The sequence below is a fragment of the Cryptomeria japonica genome, chromosome 4 (genome assembly GCF_030272615.1).
Source record: "Cryptomeria japonica chromosome 4, Sugi_1.0, whole genome shotgun sequence".
Taxonomy (NCBI): Eukaryota; Viridiplantae; Streptophyta; class Pinopsida; order Cupressales; family Cupressaceae; genus Cryptomeria; species Cryptomeria japonica.
This window is the reverse complement of record NC_081408.1, coordinates 772,853,217-772,876,871: the sequence shown is the minus strand read 5'-3', so window position 1 is coordinate 772,876,871 and position 23,655 is coordinate 772,853,217. Positions and strand designations below refer to the sequence as shown.

General features: G+C 36.9%; 1 protein-coding gene across 1 annotated transcript; it reads right to left on the bottom strand.

Moving 5' to 3' along the window:
- Positions 1–624: 624 nt before the first annotated feature.
- Positions 625–1,998, bottom strand: LOC131066619 (cell number regulator 10). The gene is made up of 4 exons (XM_058001429.2): positions 1,721–1,998; positions 1,554–1,625; positions 1,166–1,360; positions 625–1,091 (listed from the first exon to the last, which is right to left on the bottom strand). Exons 1-4 carry the CDS (start codon positions 1,875–1,877, stop codon positions 955–957), a joined length of 561 nt encoding a protein of 186 aa, XP_057857412.2. The 5' UTR covers positions 1,878–1,998; the 3' UTR covers positions 625–954.
- Positions 1,999–23,655: the final 21,657 nt, after the last annotated feature.

Below are 23,655 nucleotides of genomic sequence, written 5' to 3'. Positions count from 1 at the left end.
TTCTCATCCAATAAGATAGGACACATGGCATCCCACATGGCTATAATACATGTTCTTACAAAACATAATTGCAATGTATGTCCTTGCATGCGCATTTAGATAAGCTCACCAATAATCTAAATTCGATACTTTTGATAAAATAATGACATAATATTATTCTCAGGGGGTTCAAAAGTCACAAAAATAACTTTTGAACACTCCAAACCAAGATGTTAACCTCCCAAACTCTTGCCATGCATCCTATCCCTAACCAACCCGAGTTCTCTTTTGATGCTCCATCAAAATTTTTCTTAATCCATCCCTCCTCTAGTGCCATCCTTTTGACTTTACCTTCATTGTTTCTAAATGGATTAACCCATAACAACCCACTAACAGAGCAAGTTGTGAAATCAATTATTATATTTAAAGATATTCACTTAAATAATTAAGAGACTAATGGCTAAAAGCATGCTATGTTATTCAAACAAAATAGTTTTGAGCATGTATGAAAGTATTTTAGCAATATTAGAGCATCAAATCATCTTAAATTGAATTCTATGTACACTTGTTATCTTTGACTTTTTGGATTTAAATATGTATAGCTGATTTGTCGCAACTTTGATCAAAGATAATTTAACCTCATAATTTGACAAATTCCCCAAAGATTTATTTATATTTTTATTTCCTTCCCCAAAGATCTTTGTCAAGTAGTACAAAGAATAAGCAGCAATGGCACTGAAGAGCACCAGTCAATTCTTTACAATTGTCAAGAACCCAGTCAAGTATTAAATCTTAATTACGTAGCTTTTGAAAATAAGTACATATGTTACATCATTTGTTGAGAGCATTTCTAAGAAATGGTGGACCCGATTTGCCGTCCTCCATTTTTAAGTCGGCCAAAAGCATTGTCTGTAATGAATGCATCGTGGACACCGACGCCTCGCCCGCCGATCATTTCGATGCTTGTCAGTCCGACTACCTAGGCCAACAAATCTTCCATTCTGTAAAAAATGTCTTCATTCTGAATCGCTTGGCCGGTCGATTTGGTCCCCAATTGCTTTTCGGGTCCATTTGCTGAACGGGGGGAGGGCACATTGCAGGCTCACCCCAACCTGCAAAAATACAGACATTTGGTCGAAGATTTCCAAGCACATAAAAGAAAAGAGTCATCAAATTAACCTTTTACCTGCGCGGTATTGGATTTCTCTCTCTTCCTGACAGAGAGCACATCTTTCGCAGCAGCAATGAACACAGCAGTCGTTACAAGGCAATTCTGGCAGACTGTACATCGCCCGAAGTTTCTTTCGATACAAGAAAGAATACAAGCATTGCACACAGAAGAAGCTTAGCACACAATACAGAGTGCCATAGAGCCAGCGACCTGAAGCATAAATTGGGGATCAAAAAGCCCAGGTTTGATTGGGGTTAAAGAAGAAAAACAGAGATAAAATGATTATGAAAATTTCAACAAATCAAACAACCAGAATCATAAATTGCATCTCAGAAACCAGAGATTAACAAAAGGTGAAGATCTTTCAACTTTTTTATAATGAAATTCTCAAATTCTCACTCACTTGAAACTCCCCTGTCTGCAACATGCGCGATCCGGCCGAAGGTCACACATGGGCAAAAGCACGTCACGCAGCCTGCAGTTCGACGCCGTAATTTAATATCTCCTATTTACCAGGAAAAACCTCTCATTTTAAATAACGTAATGAAAATGTCAATGTTTTTCACGCACACGTAGACCAAGCTCCACCATAGCCCAAAATCCCAGATACCCAATACGAGGGGCGCACCAGTCGATAGTGAGGATAGGGAACAGCAACACTGTGTGTAGAATTCTCTGGCTCTGTTACATCTTCCTGCAATTCCTCCCCTTTATCTTCTCCCTCCATTATCGCATCTGAATATTAGGGCATAAACCGTCTACCTACCCGTATTCAGACAGTCGTGAGGTAAGTCATTACACGCTAAAGGTTCAATTCTCAAGATATAGACAAGACTTTTGCTCGCAATTAAGGTCGTTCATTTCACACGTTTTAAGTCTTTTGGCCCTTTAATCATTAATCCCTTCGCATCATAGCTACAGCTATTCTGGCTCCAGTATACCATGATATTGACAATTGGAAAAATCAGAGTCACAAATCGCAAAATCAACGGTCAATAATGTGTGTATAACCTTCGTGTTATTGACAAAATGTGTTTTAAATGTGTTTTTTTGGAGCCAGTGTTCTCTTATCATTACATTCTAAATTAATTAAATAATTTATATTTATTCAATCAATTTTCTATATCCTTCTATATCCTTCTATTACTATTAATTAACGAATCTAATATTTTTATCGTTACCATCTATCATTTTCCAAAAAGATTTCCATCATCCAAATTCCATGAATGATAAATTTTCTTTTATGTACGAATCGTAAGGTGATGTAGTTGTGGCCAAGGGGTCTTACTAGACCACATGGTCACATAGCAACCACACAACTCACATACAATCCAAGCACAAAGCATAAACACAACAACTTAATTTTTTTTTTAATACGACATGCATTATAGATTACAACTTTTGGCCTTGTCTTTATGACTTTCTCTCTACGAACTCAATGGGAGACTCTCCCAACTGACTTTTCTTGGCTTTCACCAAAAACCTCCTCTTTCAAATGAGCCTAGTTTTACCTTTATAGTGTGCAACAAATGACCACCCACATTCTAACATGTTAGAACACAAGTCGTTGTCTCAATCATGCTCAAGAGATTATGCCTTTGGCGTTATAATGACCTTTGATGTTCACCACCCTCGTATCTATTGTTATTGTTCCTTCGATGTGTTCCTACTCTCCAAGAATAACATTTGACTTGTTCAAAATTTTGTTAGACTTAGCAAAAAAAATCAAATAGAAACGCCCTTTGGCCTTCTCTTCATAATTATTTCTTTACTTTGTTGAAAAACCAAAGAATGAGTCCATTGGTGATTTCACTTAAACACAAAACTATTAGTGATTCCAGGAATTCTTGGAACCAGTTGAACCTCTAACTAATTCCTAGGGAGGCTAAAATCTTTGATCGACTACAAGTTAGTCGTTTTTCTCCATTTTCTACCAAAGTAAAATTGTAGGGACCCATTAGGATCCACTGCAAGATGGTGACCTCAAACAACCAAAATTTCATCTTGGATTTCCTGCTAAAGAAAATCATAAAACTTAATGAAAAATAAAGTAAACAAAACTAGACAACCTAAGAAATCTTTGCTTGATGTTGTGTTATTGGTAAGCCTGGATGCTCCTACATCGAACACATTTGATAAGAAGTTTGTGAGCATAGATCACAAAATGAAGTTGAGCAATAGAATTATCCTTCAGGTTGTGCCCAACCTGCAACAAACTCCATCATCAAAGCAGACTCATTAGAAATCCTCTTCCTTAACCTCTTCCAACATTTGACTTGAAAAAGTGTCATCGTCCTCCTCCTCCTAGTATGATCTTCATTCCTCTTCCCTCTCATGGTCCTATGTCCACCATATCCCAACCACCTCCTCTAAATGGACTCTACTCCCTTATTCTCTCTCCTAGGACAAAACACACCATAGTTTGACCTCCTCCTCCAAATGCTTCTCCACTCAATGCTCCTCACTTTCTCATCTTCTCATCTTCTCACCTTCCTTAACCCCTCTTCTCCCTTTTTCAAGATTTGACCCCTCATGCTCTATCCCTTTTCACCATATTTATTCTTCCCTCTCCACCCCATCTATGCCATCCTCTACAAAATTTGAATACAAATCAAGGAAATAAAATTTTCCTATCTTTGCTAACATCTTCTCATCCACTTGCTCTTCCATTTTGACCAACTCATCTTCATGCATCCCTACTTCTACTACAACATCTTCCTCTTCATCTCCACTCTTAGTTGCAACTTTTTTTTCCACTTCTACAACTCCTCTATCTTCTGTGTCTTTAGAGATTTCCTCTCTAGTGTCATCAACATGGTACTCTTTTCTTTCTTCCTCTACACATACAAGTTTAGCTATTTCACATCTTTCTACACACATAAGTCCATCTAAAAATAATATTTTGTTAGAAAATTAAAATGGGACTCACTCTTACCCACCCTTTCCTCTTCTCTTCTCTTCTCTTCTCTTCTCTTCTCTTCTCTACCACTATTCCAATCTCCTTCAAACCCTTCAACATCCCCTTCATCTCATTATTAATAACCTGGTACATCCTTTCCCTCCTTACCAACATCGAAATTCCTAATGGCCTTCCCAGGATAAATCCCATATTATTTCCCCATGCCATCTCACACACACCAAAAAAAAAAACTTTCGCGATTGTGCTCTCTACAACTATAGGTTCTTCTCACACATACTAAAATCTCACTCTCACGACCTATCCTCTACCCAACAAAGGTTTCTCGAAGATGCTTCATCTACCTACTCTCTCGTAGTGGAAGAACTCTATGCCTCCTACCTAGCTTTAACCTTTGTTGGAGGATAGCCAATATGTTCTTTGCAATAACTCATACTCACCTACCTATCCTCTACATAATAGGAACTAAAAGGTGCCTATCTACTCTTCCTCTACCCACCTCCACTATGAATGATGCCTTAGCACCTTCTACCTAACTTCAATCCTTGTTGGAGGACAACCAACACACTATCATCTCTCAAAATCTCTCAACCCACTCAACACATCTCAATCAAAAACAAATCACTATACTCCTCAACAGGGAACACTCTCTTCAACACTCTTCCCAAAAACCATTGATATTTGATACTATCTAATGAAATCATGGTGAGGGGTCTTAACAGACTATCTAGTAACACATAGTTCTTACATGAAATCAAAGCACAAAGCATAAACACAACAATTGAAAATATTTAATTATTCACTTCAAAAATTACATACATTATAAACTTGATGGGAAACCCTCCTAGGTGTATTTTGTTGGCTTTCTCGAAAAAGCTCATTTTTAAAATAAGCCTAGATTTACCTTTATAATGTACACCAAATTACTATTAAAATGTCAAGACACATGTCACTCTCTTAATTGTGCTCAATATTTTTGTCTTTGTGGTTGTAAGAAGCTCTAACATTCACCACCCATGCACTTCACTAGGAACTATTTCTCCCTAATTAGCATCATTCCTTAGCCTTATTTGGATTTAAATTTCTATCAAGCTTTGGCCTTTGTTATGTGTTAAGTCATTATTGGGTGTAAGGGTTGATGATGTCCTTGTACATCCTTTTTCTCCATGTCGGGGTTCATAAAGAATCCATGTTGTTTCCTTTATTGAGCCTTTTAGAGATAGAGGATTCTCAAGAACATCAAGACAATTGCTCATCATTAAAAGGAACAAAAATTCTTCAAACTTCAAAATATTTTACATCTCCATTGATGATTGAGGGTTCCAAGGGAACTCAAAACTTTATTAGGTGTTCTAGGTGTTCATGAAACATGTCTTTCCTTTTATTTTTTCTTGCTTTGGTCTTAATCTCCAACTTCAAACTTTTGTTAGGAAAAGGCATTTTTTACATCTTGCATAATACGTGTATCCTTTCGGATTCGATTGTGTGAGTTTTTTTTGCATCAACGTTTCGGATCACACTCTGTGATCATCATCCCTGGATGATGGAGTGTGATCCGAAATGTTGATGCAAAAAAACTCACACAATCAAATCCAGAAGCATACACATATTTAGACTAATGGATTGTGGAAATCTACTGACATTGATCTTGCATAATGTTATAATGCTTAATTTATTATTATTTATGATGCATCTAGGGGAGATAGGGATATGTTCATCACACGAGGTTAACATTCTTGGGCTAGTTTCTATATTGTATGTAACATCGTGATAAATATTTAATGTGGGGCTTCACATGGGAATACATTTCATATTGGGAAATCTTAGTACCAATATTAAATGAGGGGTTAATGATTTTGTGATCTTATGGTATTAGACACATGGTTTTATGCAATGTCGCTTGGTGATTTTGTGTGAGCTTTTTCTATATAATGAGTTGTCTAAGGTTGGCTATTTTAGCTAAGGGGTTGAGAGAATCTCTTGTTAGTATTTCTCATGGTTTGAAGCATGACATGGTATGTGTAGTTACATGCTTGTCCACATGGAATGCTTGCAGAGGGATCGTGCTTCAAAAGTGTTCATGAAGACTCTGTAGATGTATTGTAATATTTTCATTGTTGAATAATACATGAGAGATGGATTCTTTTTGAGTCTGGGTTTTCCATCTTGAGGGTTTTCTCAGGGTTTATCTTGTGTCATCTTTAATGATATGTTGTAAATTCTTTTGCATATGGATTCTAGATACTTGTTTGCATTGGTCTTTCTATTTGGGTTATGTGAAAATTTATCATGTATGGCTGGAAATTTCCTAACAAGATTTCCCAAACTTAGTGAAATTTTCCCAAATTTCTAAAAGAGACACCCTTTATCCTTTTCCAAGGGTCACACCCCTGGGGGTTTGAGGGTAGCGCCTTTGAAAGCCACATTTTATGTATGATTTATCATTGTAAAACTTGACCATTATCATAAGGTCACAGATTTAATGATATATATTTTTGTGTGCTTTACATTCCCTGGAAGGAAACCCTATTTTTTGAGGGAATTGTACTATGTTGTGTATTGTGATGTATTCTGAGAGTAATAATTGTTAAGTTGTCTTTGGATCTCTATCGATGATACTCCTATGAGAACCTTGCTCTGCAAATATATTATAATCTATTGTTGATTTCTAAATAATATATTGGACATTTTTTGGAGTATGGTTTTTTTTTTCCCAAAAGGGTTTTCCCCACATAAATCATTATGTTGTGGTATGCATGTTATTTATGTTTATTTTTGTTAAGTTTTTGTAACTGTTGTAAATATCTTTTTTTTTTTTGCATTACCTTCCTCTTAAGATTATTGTAGGAAATTGTTTTGCTACCTTAAATTCCTTTCAAGTGGTATCAAAGTCTAATCACCTTTGGTTTAGAGTTGAGTGGGAGCCTATGCAAAAGACACTTTGTGATCTTGTTGAGTTTTTTTTTCCAGATAAATAGCTCATCAAGCAGAATAGATGTGGAAAAATAATCTAGAAATAATTTTGAGATGTGGAAGATGAAGATGGAGGATCAGTTAATAGATTGAGATTTGTGGGATGCTATTGATGGAAAGGTATCCAAACCTACAGGTCCTACTTTAACTGTTCAATATGATGTTATGGATTGTAAAGCCAAGGGTCTAGATAGATTGTGCTTGATAGAATCTATTCTACTCAATTTCCATGAGAAGTTATTTGCAAAGAAGTTATGACAAACCTCATTAGATGTATCAAGCCAAATATTTAGTGAATAAGATTTTCTTGAGGAAAAAATTGTATTCCTTAAAAATGGAAGAGCGTGGAGAAGTTACAAACCACCTATAAGCATTCAATATGTTGATGGCTCAATTGGCACCTATTGGTGTCAAGGTGGATGAGGAGGACAAATGTGAGATCTTTCTTTGTTCTTTTCTTGATTCACGAGATTTTCTTGTTATGGCTATTAGCAGTACTATTGTTGTTTTAATTTGAAGACTGAAGATGTAGTGGGTTCCTTTTTTTCTGAACATATGAGAAGAAAGATACCCATTAATGACAAAGAGGCCTTAAATGTTTGTGGAAGGCTTAAGGAAAAAAGGCAAGGAGAATGAGAAGTGCGATGGATCTTAGTTTGAGGGGAGACCCAAATCTCTTGAAAAGTCCAAAGTTATTTGCTGGAATTGCAGTAAGCCTGGACACTTACGTAAGGAGTGCAAAAAAAGAAGATAAGAAGAAAAAGAAGAAATTTTATTTTATTTTTAGTTCGAGAAGGAAGATGGTGACGTGTTCATTGCAACTTTAGGTAATCACATATAGGTAATTATGCATGGTTAATTGACTCTCTTTTTAGATGACTTTTAATAGAGATTGATTTTCTTAATTTAAAGAATTTGCTGGAGGTAAGGTGTACTTGCATTTGATCCTCATTTAAATATTGATGGCTATGGTAAAGTTAAAATTAGTTTAATTAATGGTAAAACAAAAAAAATATTAATGGTGTGTTGCATATCTTTGGAAAACACAATAGTTTTTATTTGAGAGAGAATTGATAGATGTGAGTGTACAAGTATTCTTTAATGATGTAGGATGCAAAATGGTTAGAGGTGCTATGGTGATTACTAAATGTGTTAGATTTGACACATTGTACAAGCTGGATGCGTACATTGTTGAGTGTAATAGTACTTCCATGAAAATAAACTATGTAGCTACTTCATTGGAAGACGTGATGGTTTCACCTTCAACAGATTGTCATCACTTTTGGGTACCCGTGTCCTCTTTCTCTTAAAACAAAGCTATCTATAGAGAAGATTATGATATGGCACTAGAGACTTGGTCACATTGGAGAAAATGGTCTAAGGACTTTGAAAAATAAAAACCTTGTCGAAGTTTCGATTGATTGTAATCCTGGTTTTGATTTCTACGAACAGTGCATTTATGGAAAAGTAAACCATGTTCAATTTTGTTCGAGTTCTCATAAATATTATGGTGTGTTGGATCTTATTCATTTTGATGTGTTTGGCGCTATAGATGTTCATTCTATTGGAAAATACATATATTGTGTTTCTTTTATTGATGATTATAGTAGGAGGACATGATTAAATTTTCTAAAGAGAAAAATTAGGTACCCTAATGGTAGAATAACAAGGGTTAATTGTGTGTTGCATATCCTTACACACATATTTTTTTTATTTATCTATGAGCAAACTAATAGATGCAAGTGTGTAGGTGTAGCATCATAAATTGTAACCAATACAATTCACACCTCATCATTGTACTCCTATTTTAGTATGTCCTATCTCCATTTCCCTAGGTCCATTTTGGTCCTCTTTAAGTTCCAACTTTGATGTCACTTGTTGACACTACCAAGTGGGCCCCATCTTGAAGCTACCTTCCCCCAGCTTCTGATTTATTGGTCCTATTTTTGGAGGACTAGAGCATGGGGTACCTTGGTCCTAGACTAGGGTGCTCCCCACCGCATTGATCCCCCTTAAACAAGACCCAATTTAAATCTGGGTGGGTTCTCTCCCTCCCCAATGGATTTTGGTCCCTATGGCTACAATTGACTATTGGAAGTTAGCCTAATCAATAATTTACCTAGGGAACCCTATATAAAGACATCCTATGAATTCATTTTCACCTAGAAGTAACTGAAGAATCCATACCTAGCACTCGTGTATTCAAGATTCATCATCAAGCATTTTCAAACATTCAAGGCAACATTTTATCCTTCAAGCATTATGGAGCCAAGTTACATCAATCTTCATGGAAGCATATGTGTTTGATTAGGTTTTTTCATGTCCACATGTTTGTCATGTTATTACATCCAACATTTATGATTACATAAAAAACGCATTGCATCATCAATATTTCTATCAACCATTGCATACCTAAGGTATATCTCGGGCAACATTTACTTTAGTATTTACTTTATTCAATTCAAGTTTAATTACTAAATCGGGGTTTGATGTAAGGAAAACCCCTATCCACAACCTTTTTCCTATTCTTCTGTGTGTAGGGAACTGAATCAGGAGTTGTACTAAAATATTCCAACAGAGTTGATGATGATGAATAGGTTTAGATTTCGATGGAGAAAAAAGCAAAGGACCACGGTGAATTCTAGCTACCCGGTCCTAGGAAATCAGTCGAAACTTTCAGGAACAGGTTTTGATTCTCTCCTTCTGCTCAAATCCCTGTTTGTGGCTTTGGTTGATACTTGTAGCAATCTATTTTTACTATTTCTCTTGAATTATCCATTGTCTTTCCCTAACTTCACAATTTACCTCTAAATTTAAACTCAAAAGGGGCAGATAACAAATTGGTAAATCTAATCAACATTCTCAACCCTTTCCTTGAATTCAATTGTGGCTAGATCTATTGGATTTACCCCCCACTTTCAATGTATTTGTTGCTTAAGTAAGATTGGTGATTTTATTATCTTAATTGGTGAAACCCTATTTTTACACCATTACATTTTGGTGAACTGGACTCCCATGCTTTCAACACTTTTGATTTTCATTTTCCAATTTGATTCCTATGTACTTAATTGATTCATATTTGCAATCATTTCTGAAACACATAGCTTATGTGTAAGGAAACTTGTTGTCATCTTTCTGAAAATTTCCACAGATTTTAATCAAATCAACACATAGACATATGCAAAGAATAGACAACATACCCTTTAAAATGTGACACAAGATATATCTTGGGAAAATCCTCATGAGGGAAAAACCCAACCTCCAAAAGCATCATCCACCATGTATTATCAACAATGCATCTATTACAATACAACTATGGAAAGCCTTCGAAAACCTAACCATAACCAAGAATTCCATGTGACCAAGCATGAATCCACACATCCCATGCCATGCTTCCTCCTTCACAAATGCTAACCTAGCTAACCCAAACAACTACCCTTGTGGTTTCTTTTATAAACACAAGCTCCCACAAAACCACCAAGTGGTATTACATCACAACCATGTGCCCAAAACCATGTGACAATAAAATATAATATTTTTCCTACCTACCCTTAACCCACATTTAATATTGGGCACTTCATCACAATTATATTTCCCAATATTAAATAAATATAATATAATAATATCAATGTGTCAATACAATTCATCAAGTGGTTACAAGAATATTCCAAGGGAATCTCCACATGTTGCACGTCCATCTAGGTGCTCCTAGGTGCAACAATACAATATGATATTACAATATAATTCCGTGTCCACGTCACACAATAATAAAATAATACAACAATGAAATATTATTATTGTAGCGTCATAAATTTGTGACCTCGCAATTTTTGACCACATTTGGGTCTTTGCATTGGCAGATGAATCCCTAAGCTTGATTGGAGACCCGAGACATGCTCAAAACACCTGAAACTTGCACCCCGCATTGCTTTCTGTCACTACCTGTCCCGAATTAGGGCAGGATAGGGGCCTGGCGCCCCTGTCCATGCCCTATTTTGGGCCTCCCTTGATCAAATCCTGCATTGGGCTTATCAATTGTGAGTGGGAAAAAGTTTTCCTATGTCAGCCTAAGACGGAAAATCAGCTAAATACCCCTAATTGGCAAGTATATAAGGAACATTTCCCCTCCTATTGCATAAGTTCAGAAGCGAAGTCCAATAAGCGAAAATTAAGTTTATGAGAAAAGCGACAATAAGCGACAACAATTTGATCATAAAGTGCATTCAAGTGTTGAGCATTCCAAGTCTACTTTCAAGGCTAGGTGTTGCAATCAAGTCAAGGATTCAACCACTGAAGAGGAGATCTTTACCAACATTCAAGACATTCTATTCAGCATATCCTTTCAATCAATTCTATCAACATTTCAATTGCATCCTCTCTTTAGGTGAATTTTACTTCAAATATTTCCTTTCATTTACTTGCAAGTATTTTCAATCACTTGGTTAATTCCAAAATGAGGTTTGACCTGAAGGCAAACCCCCAATCCCAACAACATTTCCTCTCTTTTCTATGTGTAGGTTGCAAGTTTGCAACTATAATTTTAGGTTTAGGCTTCATTTTCAAAGATGAAAAAACCCTTTTCCGACGTGCGAATTTTTTCGGAGGACCAAGAACACTTTCAACCCAATCCCAACAACTTTTTCTCAAATTTTTAAGGGAGCTTTGTCTCGACATCTTACTGCTAATTCTAGGTGCACAACTTCATCGCGCATCTCTATCTCAAGATATAATCGTTTCTTTGTCATCTTTACACTTAGTCTCAATTCGTTTAACTCAACTTGTCTATTTTAAAAGAGGGCTACTTTACTTTCCAAATCCATTGCCAATTCCTTACAATTCATTTAGAATTCAATCTCTGTCCATTGGGATTGGATCTAGTGATCTCCCCTCATCACTTTTTACCACATTATAATTATGAAAGGTGTACAACATCACTTTCCCAACATTATGCATTCATTTGATCACTAGTTCACCACTATTACATTTTGGTGAACTTGATGCTTCTTACATTTTGCATATTTCTGATCTGGTGTTTTTAGAATTTTATTTTTCATTTCATTTATACATTGAGCGTACGTTGTTTTGGTGATTGCATATCATAAGTATATTTGGGTAAATGGAGTTGTTATCTTGATTTGCTAATTGAATTTCAAACTTGATTCAAGATCTCCAAAATGTTCCATTTTGTGCATATGATGATAGCTCGTGTTTTTCGTTCATCCATAGCTATAATTTGCCTTCTCCCCAAGATCCTCTTACCCCTGAAGACAATTTAGTGCAAGAAGAGATTATTAACACTTCTTTAAAAAATCCCTCTCCTAAGAATTAAGTTTTGATGAATGATGTTTATCTTTCTCCTAAAAGGACTCTCTCACATAATGATATTCTAGGGGAAAAGAATGATATCATAAACATCTTCCTTAATGTCACCTTACACTCCATACATGGTATTACACCTAGAGGTGAAATCATTAATGAGTTCTTGTAGCCATCCTAAAATAACTTTTATTCATGAGGAAAGAGTCAATACTCCTATCAATGATCTCTCTAATGTGCAAACATTGAAGAGCAACATGACACCAACCTCTTCTCATACACATACTCTAGTGCAAGGGGGGCAAGATCAACATTTTTATATATAAATCTCTTTAGATTCTCCTTATTCTCCTAGAGCCTATCTTGATCATCAACATATTTATAGGAAAGATGATTTTATTTATTTTATAAGTGATCTTTCTCCTCATATAACATTAAGCAAAGTTGAAGCCTTAGATGATAAGGGCCCTTATTTTCAACCTACCAAAGAGGACATTAATAATTATGATAGAAAGGAGAATAACCTTACAAAGGATATCCCTTCTTCATCTACTCATCCCTTTGGTGCTTCAACTTGTCCAAGTTACACTATAAATTTTAAAGAAGTTCATGATAATAGTCCTTCTTCCTCACAATTGAAAAATTCTTATAGGGTTGGTTATGACATAATCTCAAAATAAGGTTATAGTGGAAAAGGACTTCGAAAATATGAACAAGGAATCAAATTCCCTATAAAACCTCCTTCACAAGCTAGTACAAAAGGTCTAGGACATCATCAACACTCACCTATGGATGACATCCTTAAGTTTCAAATGCTTAAGGAATATTTTGCAATACATAGAAACTATCACTGATCCAAACATGCTTCTATATTAAATAATCCTCCTCCTTCTTTACTGATCCCTTTACCACAAGAAAATATTCCTCCTCCTTCTTTAACAATTCTTTTGCCTTGAGAAAACAATCCTTCTCCTCCTACTAGCACACCTTGTCCTACATCTCAAGAGATAAGACCTAGCCATATTGATAATCCCCAAAAAATAGCCACAATAGTCTTTTGAAGGTTGAAATATGATAAGACTATTACATTTCCCTTCACAAGACTTATCAATAATTATAATAACAAAGATGGTAATGTGTATTGTCTTTTTAACCATGGTTATTCTCATTCTCTTGGAAATTGTAAGGCTTTTAAAGAGTTTTTCTGAACCAATGTGATCGATCTTACATAGCTCTTACAACTAATCTTGCAATTTTCTCAGTGAAGAGGTAGTGCCTTAACACTCCATTCACCTTATTATGTTGCTACTCACCCTATGCCATTAGTAGTTTAACTTTATTGAGGTCTCTTTGTCATGCGTGTTGATGCATCTTCACTTCCAATCATGCTTGGACAACAAAACAATTCTTCCTTATCCCCCTGCTTGGTGGGCAAGGATAGTATATTCTCAATTCCCTCTCTTTTTTGAAGATTGCTTCTTCTTTTGATTTGTAGTTTTCATAGCTTGATGGATTTTATCGTATTGAATCATCCTTCATGAGAGTACACATGTGTTATGTGGCTAGGACCTATTATTTGCTTGAAGTGGTACATTTTTTTTATGTATAATCTCTCTTTCAAGGTTGTGTAATCCTTCTCTTTGTCCCTATGCTTGGGGTGTTAGGGTTTAGGAAGATATAGAGAAAATACAAATTAACAATTACACGCAGATTCAAATTCACAAAAATGAAGAATAATACTCAACACAAATAACAGAGAGATTTAACGTGGTTCACTCAAGGTGGGCTACATCCATAGAATTGTAAAGCGGAAAAATCGAACCCTAGTTGCTCTCCCCTCTCCAACTCCGAGGAGAGAGAAGGGAGGATCACTAGGGTTGGCGGTTTTCACTTAGGGGAGACTTTACATTCAAAAGAGGGGTTGAAACCCACAAGATCCAATCCCACACAATGCAAGATTGAATTCTAAATGAGTTTCAAGGGTTAAGACAGCAAGGCTACCCTCTTTTGTAAAGAATGTAGATAGAAAGACTAAGCTAGGAATGCATGAAAAGTGACAAAGATTCGCTTATAAACAGAGATAGGAATATAGGATGAAGCTGCGGACCTGGAATTAGCAGTAAAGTGTCGATACGGCACTGTCCTGCTAATTTGAGCAAAAGTTGACGGGACGATGGCGCCCGACGTGCACACGGTCCTCCGAAAAATCTGCGAAACGAAGGGGGATCTGTTCGTCTCTGCACAAGGATTCCAGATCTTCAATTACAGCTGCATACTTGCAAACTACACACAGAAAAGCGAAGACGATTGGGGGGTTAGGGATTAGGGGTTTGCCCTTAGGTCAAACCCCGGTTTTGGAATTAACCAAGAAATGAGAAATGCTGTAAATGTAAATGTTTGTAATGTAAAACAAGTACTAGTACCTTGTTGTAAGGATGTTTGTATCCTTATATGCGAAGGTATAGATGTTGTATGTTGTATGTTGTATGTAGTATGTGATCTCCTCTTCAATGGTTGAATCCTTGTCTTGAATGCAACACTTAGCCTTGAATGGAGACTTAGAATGATCAATTGCTTGAAGGAATGCTTGAATGCTTGAATGTTTGAGTATAGCTTCCGCCTTTTGTACACATATGTCCTTCCTCTTTCCCTCTACCAAAATGGGAGAGGAAATGTAGTTTATATACTTGTCAATTAGGGCAGATAGACTGATTTTTCCAACCTTGGGCCGACCAGGAAACATTAATTTCCAATTTGCAAACATAAAGACCCGAGACCCATAGGAGACCGGGCCCAAAAATAGGGCCAAGGACCAGGGCGTCGGGCGCCCTGGTCTTGAAGGACCAGGGCGTTGGGTGCTCTGGTCCCACCTCTCGGGATAGCAGGGTGCAAGGAGGGATCAGGCAGGGTGTTGGAAAAATGCAGTTTTTGGTGCTATGAGAAAGTTTCGAGGTCTCCATTCAGGTTCCGTGTTGCGTCGCCATCGTGAAGACCCAAATGCAGTCGAAATTGCAAGTGTCGCAATTTTAGGACGCTACATTTAGCCCCCACTTTAGCGGGAGTATAAGCGTACGCTCATACTTCTGGTAAAGTACAAGGAAACAACATTGAAAAAACTTTCACCACGTCAAGGAGGCAAGACACACCGAGCCCCCAATGGACTAAGGATCTTACGACTTCGATTGACAAAGTAAAAGGGAAGATCACGAGGGAGAACCATGACTATCAGTAGTAAGGTTCCCTCACTATGAGTCATGCAAGAGAAATACCAAAAATTTTCAAGGCAAAGCTAAGTTCGCCAAGAAATTTTCAAGTATCCTGAAGGGATAGACAGGGTGTATGCCCCCTACGTTAAAGCGATTGCACACACCTCAACGGGGGTGATTGCTTTAAGGTAGTGATACACATAAGAAATCAGAAGGAAAGGAGCACGTTATCACAAAGATTTAGCCCCCAAGTGTGAGATAAACCCAAGGATAATAGACACAAAACACAAAGCAGGAGGTGACTTCGCTTTCCTTGGGGTCAGTATGCTGTATGATAATTCATGTATATCATATGTATGTATGCATAATTGTTCTTCATTCCCCAATCAAGGAAGGTCACCTAGAAGAAGGGAACACATGTGTCTTTTGAGTCAACATGAGAGAGACCAAAAGAGATGTCAATGCTTTGCATCGTCCTCAAGTAGACAACACTAAGGACAACAAATAGAAGAATGAGAATAACACATAGAAGAAGTAACAAAAGAGAGGAGGAGAGAATCTGCTATGCTAATGAAACTAGTCTAGCACGTCATCTACCCCCCGATCTTGTTGATCAATGTTTCGGGAAGGCAGGGAACATGCTAGAGGAGGAACATCCAACACAGCAGATGGAGCTATCACAAGATCCAAACAAGGGCTATGTTCATGTTCCAAGCTACGTTGTTCTTGTCTAGGAGCTAGGATAAGTGCTTTAGAAAATTCGTTAGATAAATGGTTATCAATATCAACAAATTCATATTCACTATCAGAAGCAAGAGGAGTAGTATTTTCATCTATGTCATCATCAAGATTTATAAAAATAGGATCTTTAACTCGCACAGGATCAAGACCATCATGCATCTTATGTTTAGGAGATTTTGGCTCAATTCTCGGCTGAGGAGAAAATGGAATAATGTTTGCTGAAGGTGTTTTTGGAGATTGCAAAGTTTGAGAAGCAGCTGTTTGAGCTCTAAGACGACGCTTTCGTCGGCGTTCACGTGCAGAACGATTTCATCTAGTCTTAGTAGGAAGTGGAGAAGATTGAGGAGGAGGAATGTTCTCATCCTTATCACTTGGGTGTTTAGGTTGTGGTCTCTTAGGCTGGATAATAGGAGAAGAAGAAGGTCTCTTCTCTCTATAAAAAGAAGGAGGAGGAACTGCTCCATATAAAGGAGGAATATTTGGTTTAGGAAGGAGACCAAGTCCATCATGACGATGAGGTATAGGTCTACTTTTAGGAAGTTTATTAGGCATAGACATAGTCACATCCATAGGAATGGGTTGGGAATCTTCTTGAGGAAAGACATTAGTTTTATCTTTCAAAGGAAGAACTTCCTTCTCAAGAACGATAGGAATATCAAGTTTGGGTGTTCTAGGTTCACTTAGAGATAAGATCATATCTGTTTTCCATTTTTGATAAGATTTGAAAAGATGATCACTTCACAGAGGAAGAGATTGGAATTGTTTAGGCCAAAAATAATCAATAGGAATGCTAGAAGTTCTTTCAGCTGGTTTAAAGAGACTATGATTGACAGTAACAACTTCACCATTATAGGGAAATTTCAAACACTTGTGAATAGGAGAAGCAATAGCTTTCATGGAAGATAGCCAAGGATAGCCTAGCTTCACACGAAATTGTTCGGACGAAGGAATAATAGAAAAGTTCACATCAAGGGATTTGTTATGAACTTCAATAGGTAATGTAATAGAACCAATTGCAGGAGAAGAAAATGCATCAAATAATTTCACAATCACATCTGTTTTGTCATAGATCACTTGATTCAATTGCAAAGTAAAAAGAAATTCTTCAGTAATAACATTAACCATGCAAGAAGGATCAATAAGCACTCCACGATAAGGTGTATTCTTGACTTTTGCAACTATGTATAAAGGACCATCAGGTGCTCTGATAGTTTCACTAGAATCAAATGTGATGGAAGGTTCTTTAGGGTTTTCTTGCTGCTCTACAAAGTTAATCACATTCGGAGTCATAGACACAAGACCATCAGATGAGAGAGAGGAATCATTAGTCTCAATCACATTAGAGGTATGAGAAGGTAATGGATCAGTGAAAATCTGAAGATTTTGGTTAGGAGGAGCTACAGATGTGTTGCCTTTATCATTCACTCCCGAAACAGAGATAGTATTATTATCAATCAAATCTTGAATTTTACCCTTTAAAGCAAAACATTTTTCAGTATCATGCTCGGGTTGACGATGAAATTGACAAAAAGATTTGTTATCAAAATAGGGCGAATTAATCTTTGCAGGATCTATTTGCCTTATAGGAGGGAGAGTAAGCACATTTTGTTCCAATAACTTATTCATAATACTATGCAATGATTTGTTCAAAGGAGTAAACTTTCTTTCTTTCTTGAAAAATTTAGAAATAGGAGGCACACCTGATGCTGCATTCACATTGTTGTTGATGATGTTTTCATTGAATTTGATGGAATCTCTGTTCAGTTTAAACTTTCCAAATGGTTGTTGACTGCTATCACCCTTACCACTCAGAGCCATACGATTTGCTTGTTCCATTTGACTCACAGTCAGTTGATAATTGTGAAGAGTTGCGCACAACTGTTGGAAAGAAGTAAACTCAGAAAACAGGAGTTTGTCTCGAATATCTTTTTGTAAATTAGAAATAAATATTCTTTGAACATCATTGTCAGGCACTGGAAAAGAAATTTGAGCATACAAATGCTTATATCTACCAATGAAATCAGTCACTTTTTCTTTAACACCTTGTTTACAATGCATTAAATCAATCAAAGTAACTTTAGGACTTATATTGTTTTGAAATTGTTGAATAAAAGCATTTGCAAGTTGTTCGAAAGAAGTAATAGAATAAGAAGGCAACGAGCAATACCATTGTAGGGCTTTATCTCTTAATGTTCTAGTAAACAGTTTTGCAAGTAACCTTTGGTCATAAGCAAAATCGGTACATATTGTTTGAAAAGTCTTAACATGTGTTAGAGGATCACCCTTACCATTATAAAGCTCCAAATGCGGGATTTCAACATGTTTAGGGGGAATAGCTCGAACAATGTCAAGAGAAAGTGGGCTCGCAACATCAAATGTGGGCACACTAAACTTAGATTGATTCATAGAGGCAATTTGTTGCTGTAAAGAAGAGACAGTTTGTGCAAGATTATTAATGGTCGCTTCAGTCGAAGAGTTCATATTAGATGTGTTAGATTGTGATGGAGGTGTTATGTTATTGAAAGAAGGTATTGATTGAGAGTAAGGTGGTGGGACACTATGATAGTTAGTCATAGGAGATGATTGGAAAGGAGGAACACTACAAGGAGGAATGGAATGGTTAAATGAATTGCCCCCTTGCGTCATGTTCGTTTGTGGAGATGTAATAGGGACACTCATTGAAGGAATGAATGAAGAAGTTGGATTGAATGAAGGAAGAGGGTTAATTGAAGAAGAGGGATTGCCCCCATGATTGGTGATCATAGGCGGAATGTCTTGTATAGAAGTAGTCATTATGTTTGATGTAAAGGTAGGTATGCTAGCAATAGAAGTTGTTAAAGGAATTGAATGATTGATTTGAGTGGGAGGTTGTGTATAACCTAAAGTTTCAGCACAACTCTTCATAGGCATCACATTCGAATCCACAATGTGTGCAATACCACGCAAAATATCAATTCCATTCTTATCACTTTGAATCATATGTTTTAGATCCTCAATTAATGAAATTGCTTGACTATGAGGATACTCATGAGACATCCATTGCTGAAAATCGTCAAATTGGTTATCTAATTTCGAAAGTTGTTCAACAGAAACCTCAGGGAGAGCTTCTTCATCATTAGGAGGATTAGAGGAATTACCCGTGTCCTCGTTAAAAAGGCTATTCAAATTAGGTTCCATCTCCTTGGTAATTAAACCTCGGAAAGACTTAATTCTACGGCTTCGTCTAACGGGAATGGTGTAAGTAGGGCTTATTGTTGTAAAAATCATGCACTAGAGAGAAAGAGAGAAGATTTTGAATTTTAGAGGTAGCAAATTTCAATAGAATCAGCCAATCTTCCAGATTTGAGCTGTTAAATGCAATCACGACAATCTCCCGAAATTTCGGAAAAAATGTCAGGGACAGTGGCGCTCGGAGTGCACACGGTCCTAGCAACTTTTTTCAAAATTTTCAGGGATGAAAGTTATGATGATTTTAGAGCTAATCTGAAAAAATTGAGTGATTTTACGATCTGTAGATAGGCCAAATTAAAGTTGCAATCTCAAAATTTGAACCCTACCAAGATTGTTGAAAAAAGCAAATTTTGAATTTTGAAAAAGAGAGGGAAACTGAAATTTTGAATTTTATGATTTTAGAGGGAATGTTAAGAGCAATGCAAGTTTTGAATTTTAAAAATTGACTCAATTTCACGCAAAATTCAATTTTGAAAGCGGAAATCAAAGTTGGTGTAATTAAGCACTTAATTTCAAAAGTCACAAATTGCAAGAATTTGAATAAAGCACTGAAATTTCGAATGAATGACAACACACTTTTCAGATTTAGGACAGTAAAAACACAATTTTGACACAAAATTTCAGTTTCAACAATTTTTGAATGATTAGAAGCCTTAATCCAAGCAATCACTAGACCAACTTTGACTGTAATTTTGAAAGTGTTAGAATTGATGAAATCAGCCAAAATTCTGGATTTTAGCAGAAAAATACAGTAAGATCTAACTCCCAAAATTTCGGAAAAAATGTCGAGGACCGTGGCGCTCGGAGTACACATGGTCCTCGCAACTTTTTTCCAAATTTTCAGAGATGAAAGATAATATGATTTTATTGCAGAATCCAAAGTTACAGCTGATTTGGAAATGTTTTGATCAGTGAAATTGTCGGTCAAAGGTTGAATCAAGAGGGTTTTAAAAATTAGGGTTTTGACACTTAACCACGTAATTTTCAAAATTAAAGCACAAATATGAATTGATAATTTGCAATAGAAGGGTAGATCTGAAACAAGCATTAATAATTAAACATTTCACAAGCTCAATTACTAAAAAGAAAATTTAGGGTTTTTATGCCATTAACCTCTAAAATTTGCAAAAGATCAAACATGGAAATGTAATCAAGGAATCAATTTTCAGATCTAACCATGAATATTCAGAAAGGATGTTCACGTTGGGTTCACCAAAATGTAAAGCAGAAAAATCGAACCCTAGTTGCTCTCCCCTCTCCAACTCCGAGGAGAGAGAAGGGAGGATCACTAGGGTTGGCGGTTTTCACTTAGGGGAGACTTTACATTCAAAAGAGGGGTTGAAACCCACAAGATCCAATCCCACACAATGCAAGATTGGATTCTAAATGAGTTTCAAGGGTTAAGACAGCAAGGCTACCCTCTTTTGTAAAGAATGTAGATAGAAAGACTAAGCTAGGAATGTATGAAAAGTGACAAAGATTCACTTATAAACAGAGATAGGAATATAGGATGAAGTTGCGGACCTGGAATTAGCAGTAAAGTGTCGATACGGCGTTGTCCTGCTAATTTGAGCAAAAGTTGATGGGACGATGGCGCTCGACGTGCACACGGTCCTCCGAAAAATCTGCGAAATGAAGGGGGATCTGTTCGTCTCTGCACAAGGATTCCAGATCTTCAATTACAGCTGCGTACCTGCAACCTACACGCAGAAAAGCGAAGATGATTGGGGGGTTAGGGATTAGGGGTTTGCCCTTAGGTCAAACCCTGGTTTTGGAATTAACCAAGAAATGAGAAATGCTGTAAATGTAAATGTTTGTAATGTAAAACAAGTACTAGTACCTTGTTGTAAGGATGTTTGTATCCTTATATGCGAAGGTATAGATGTTGTATGTTGTATGTTGTATGTAGTATGTGATCTCCTCTTCAATGGTTGAATCCTTGTCTTGAATGCAACACTTAGCCTTGAATGGAGACTTAGAATGATCAATTGCTTGAAGGAATGCTTGAATGCTTGAATGTTTGAGTATAGCTTCCGCCTTTTGTACACATATGTCCTTCCTCTTTCCCTCTACCAAAATGGGAGAGGAAATGTAGTTTATATACTTGTCAATTAGGGCTGATAGACTGATTTTTCCGACCTTGGGCCGACCAGGAAACATTAATTTCCAATTTGCAAACATAAAGACTCGAGACCCATAGGAGACCGGGCCCAAAAATAGGGTCAGGGACCAGGGCGCTGGGCGCCATGGTCCTGGGGGACCAGGGGCGCCCTGGTCCTGAAGGACCAGGGCGCTGGGCGCTCTGGTCCCACCTCCCGGGACAGCAGGGTGCAAGGAGGGATTAGGCAGGGTGCTGGAAAAATGCAGTTTTTGGTGCTATGAGTAAGTTTCGGGGTCTCCATTCAGGTTCCGTGTTGCGTCACCATCGTGAAGACCCAAATGCAGTCGAAATTGCAAGTGTCGCAATTTTAGGACGCTACAAGAACACATCCGTCTAGCCTTTTCTTATTATCCAGTAAAACAATACAACACCATTACAATGCCTTATAACATGCTGCTTATAACATGCAATTTTTAGGGCAACTTACAAAGTTGGCTATTTAGGGATTTTTCCAATGTTGGTTTTTCAACAAAAAAAATAATTGAGGCTAGAAAAATTTATTCGTGCTCTCGAGGGCTGCTGCCCCTGAACCCGGACAAGGATATGTTACAAGTGTACAATATTTGCATGATCAATCACCACATACCAACACTGGGAGCATTGTCTTCTATTTTCTATCCTTTTTAAGGACCCAATTTTTCTTTGTTGAGTGGTGTTTGCTTCTGATACAATGTCATTCCTTGTGTGAAGTTGTTTGTTTTCTCAAGGATTCTCTCTTATGCAAGAGCTGTGTATCCTTAAGTGCAAACTCTTCTTCACTTGAAGATGTATGTCTATTATAAAAAAACCCCTCACTTAGGGTCAAAAGTGTGTTATCCTTCATCAAGAATCCATTTTACCTAGGAATAGGAGGAAGGTATGAATTCTTGTTCTCCTTCGTTTATTTTGCTCAATGATGTTATTTTTTATTTTTTAAATCTCCTCTTGGAGGTATATATCTTTGAGAAAAAATATCTTCCTCCTTCTCCTCCAAAGGATTCCCTTTACACTTGTTGCAAGATATCTCTTTTACAACTATCTTTTCGTTGCTTATAAGAGTCATGCCTCTTTAGCTAGGATTTATGTACATCGTTGCTTAAAGGACATCTCATTGGTATTGAAGGTGTGCATCCTTGTTTCTAGCTTCCTTAAGATGCCAACATACATCCATATTGACATCTTAAAGGGGGGGCATACATATCACCCTCCTTGTATTAAATTTTTTATTTTATATGTCTTATATGAGGTGTACATTCTTGAAGCCAGACCTAACTCTTAGACAAGATGTTTCATTACCGAAACCAGAGGTAACTTTTTAATATGTCTTATACGAGGTATACATTCTCAAAACCAGACCTCACTCTTATGAGATGTTCTTGAAACTAGAAATATTTGCTTTTTAATTGCAGGTCTTATATAGTTTGTTGCATGCTCAAAACAAGACCTAACTCTTAGATGAGATGCTTAACTCCTAAAACCAGACAATGACATATGCATTAGGGTGAGTTGACTAGCATAACAAACCTTGCTAAACCGTTCAACTCTTCCTTTTTCAACTTCTTTAAGGTAGGTTGACTAGCATAACATAGCTTGCTAGACCATTCAATCCTCCTTGCACAACATTTTGGATGAGTGGAAATAGCATAACACAACTTGCTAGACTATTTTGACTCTCCTTCTCTACATGAATCACAGAACATAACACAACTTGTTGTTCCATGAGCATTCATGTTCTCGTGGATCGCCTAGCATAACACAACTTGCTATCTTGTCGATTCCATGACCTCTCTTTCTCTTTGTCTCAAGGATCACCTAGAATAAAGAATCTTGCTAGCCTGTGACATCCATGATATTTCCTTTCTCTTCCCCATGAGCTCATAGCTTTGCTAATCATGGATCATGGTGTACTGCCCCTTCCTGATTCGCCTTTCCCTTTGTGCTTTGATAGACCTATTTAGACATGATATTGATATTTTGTTGA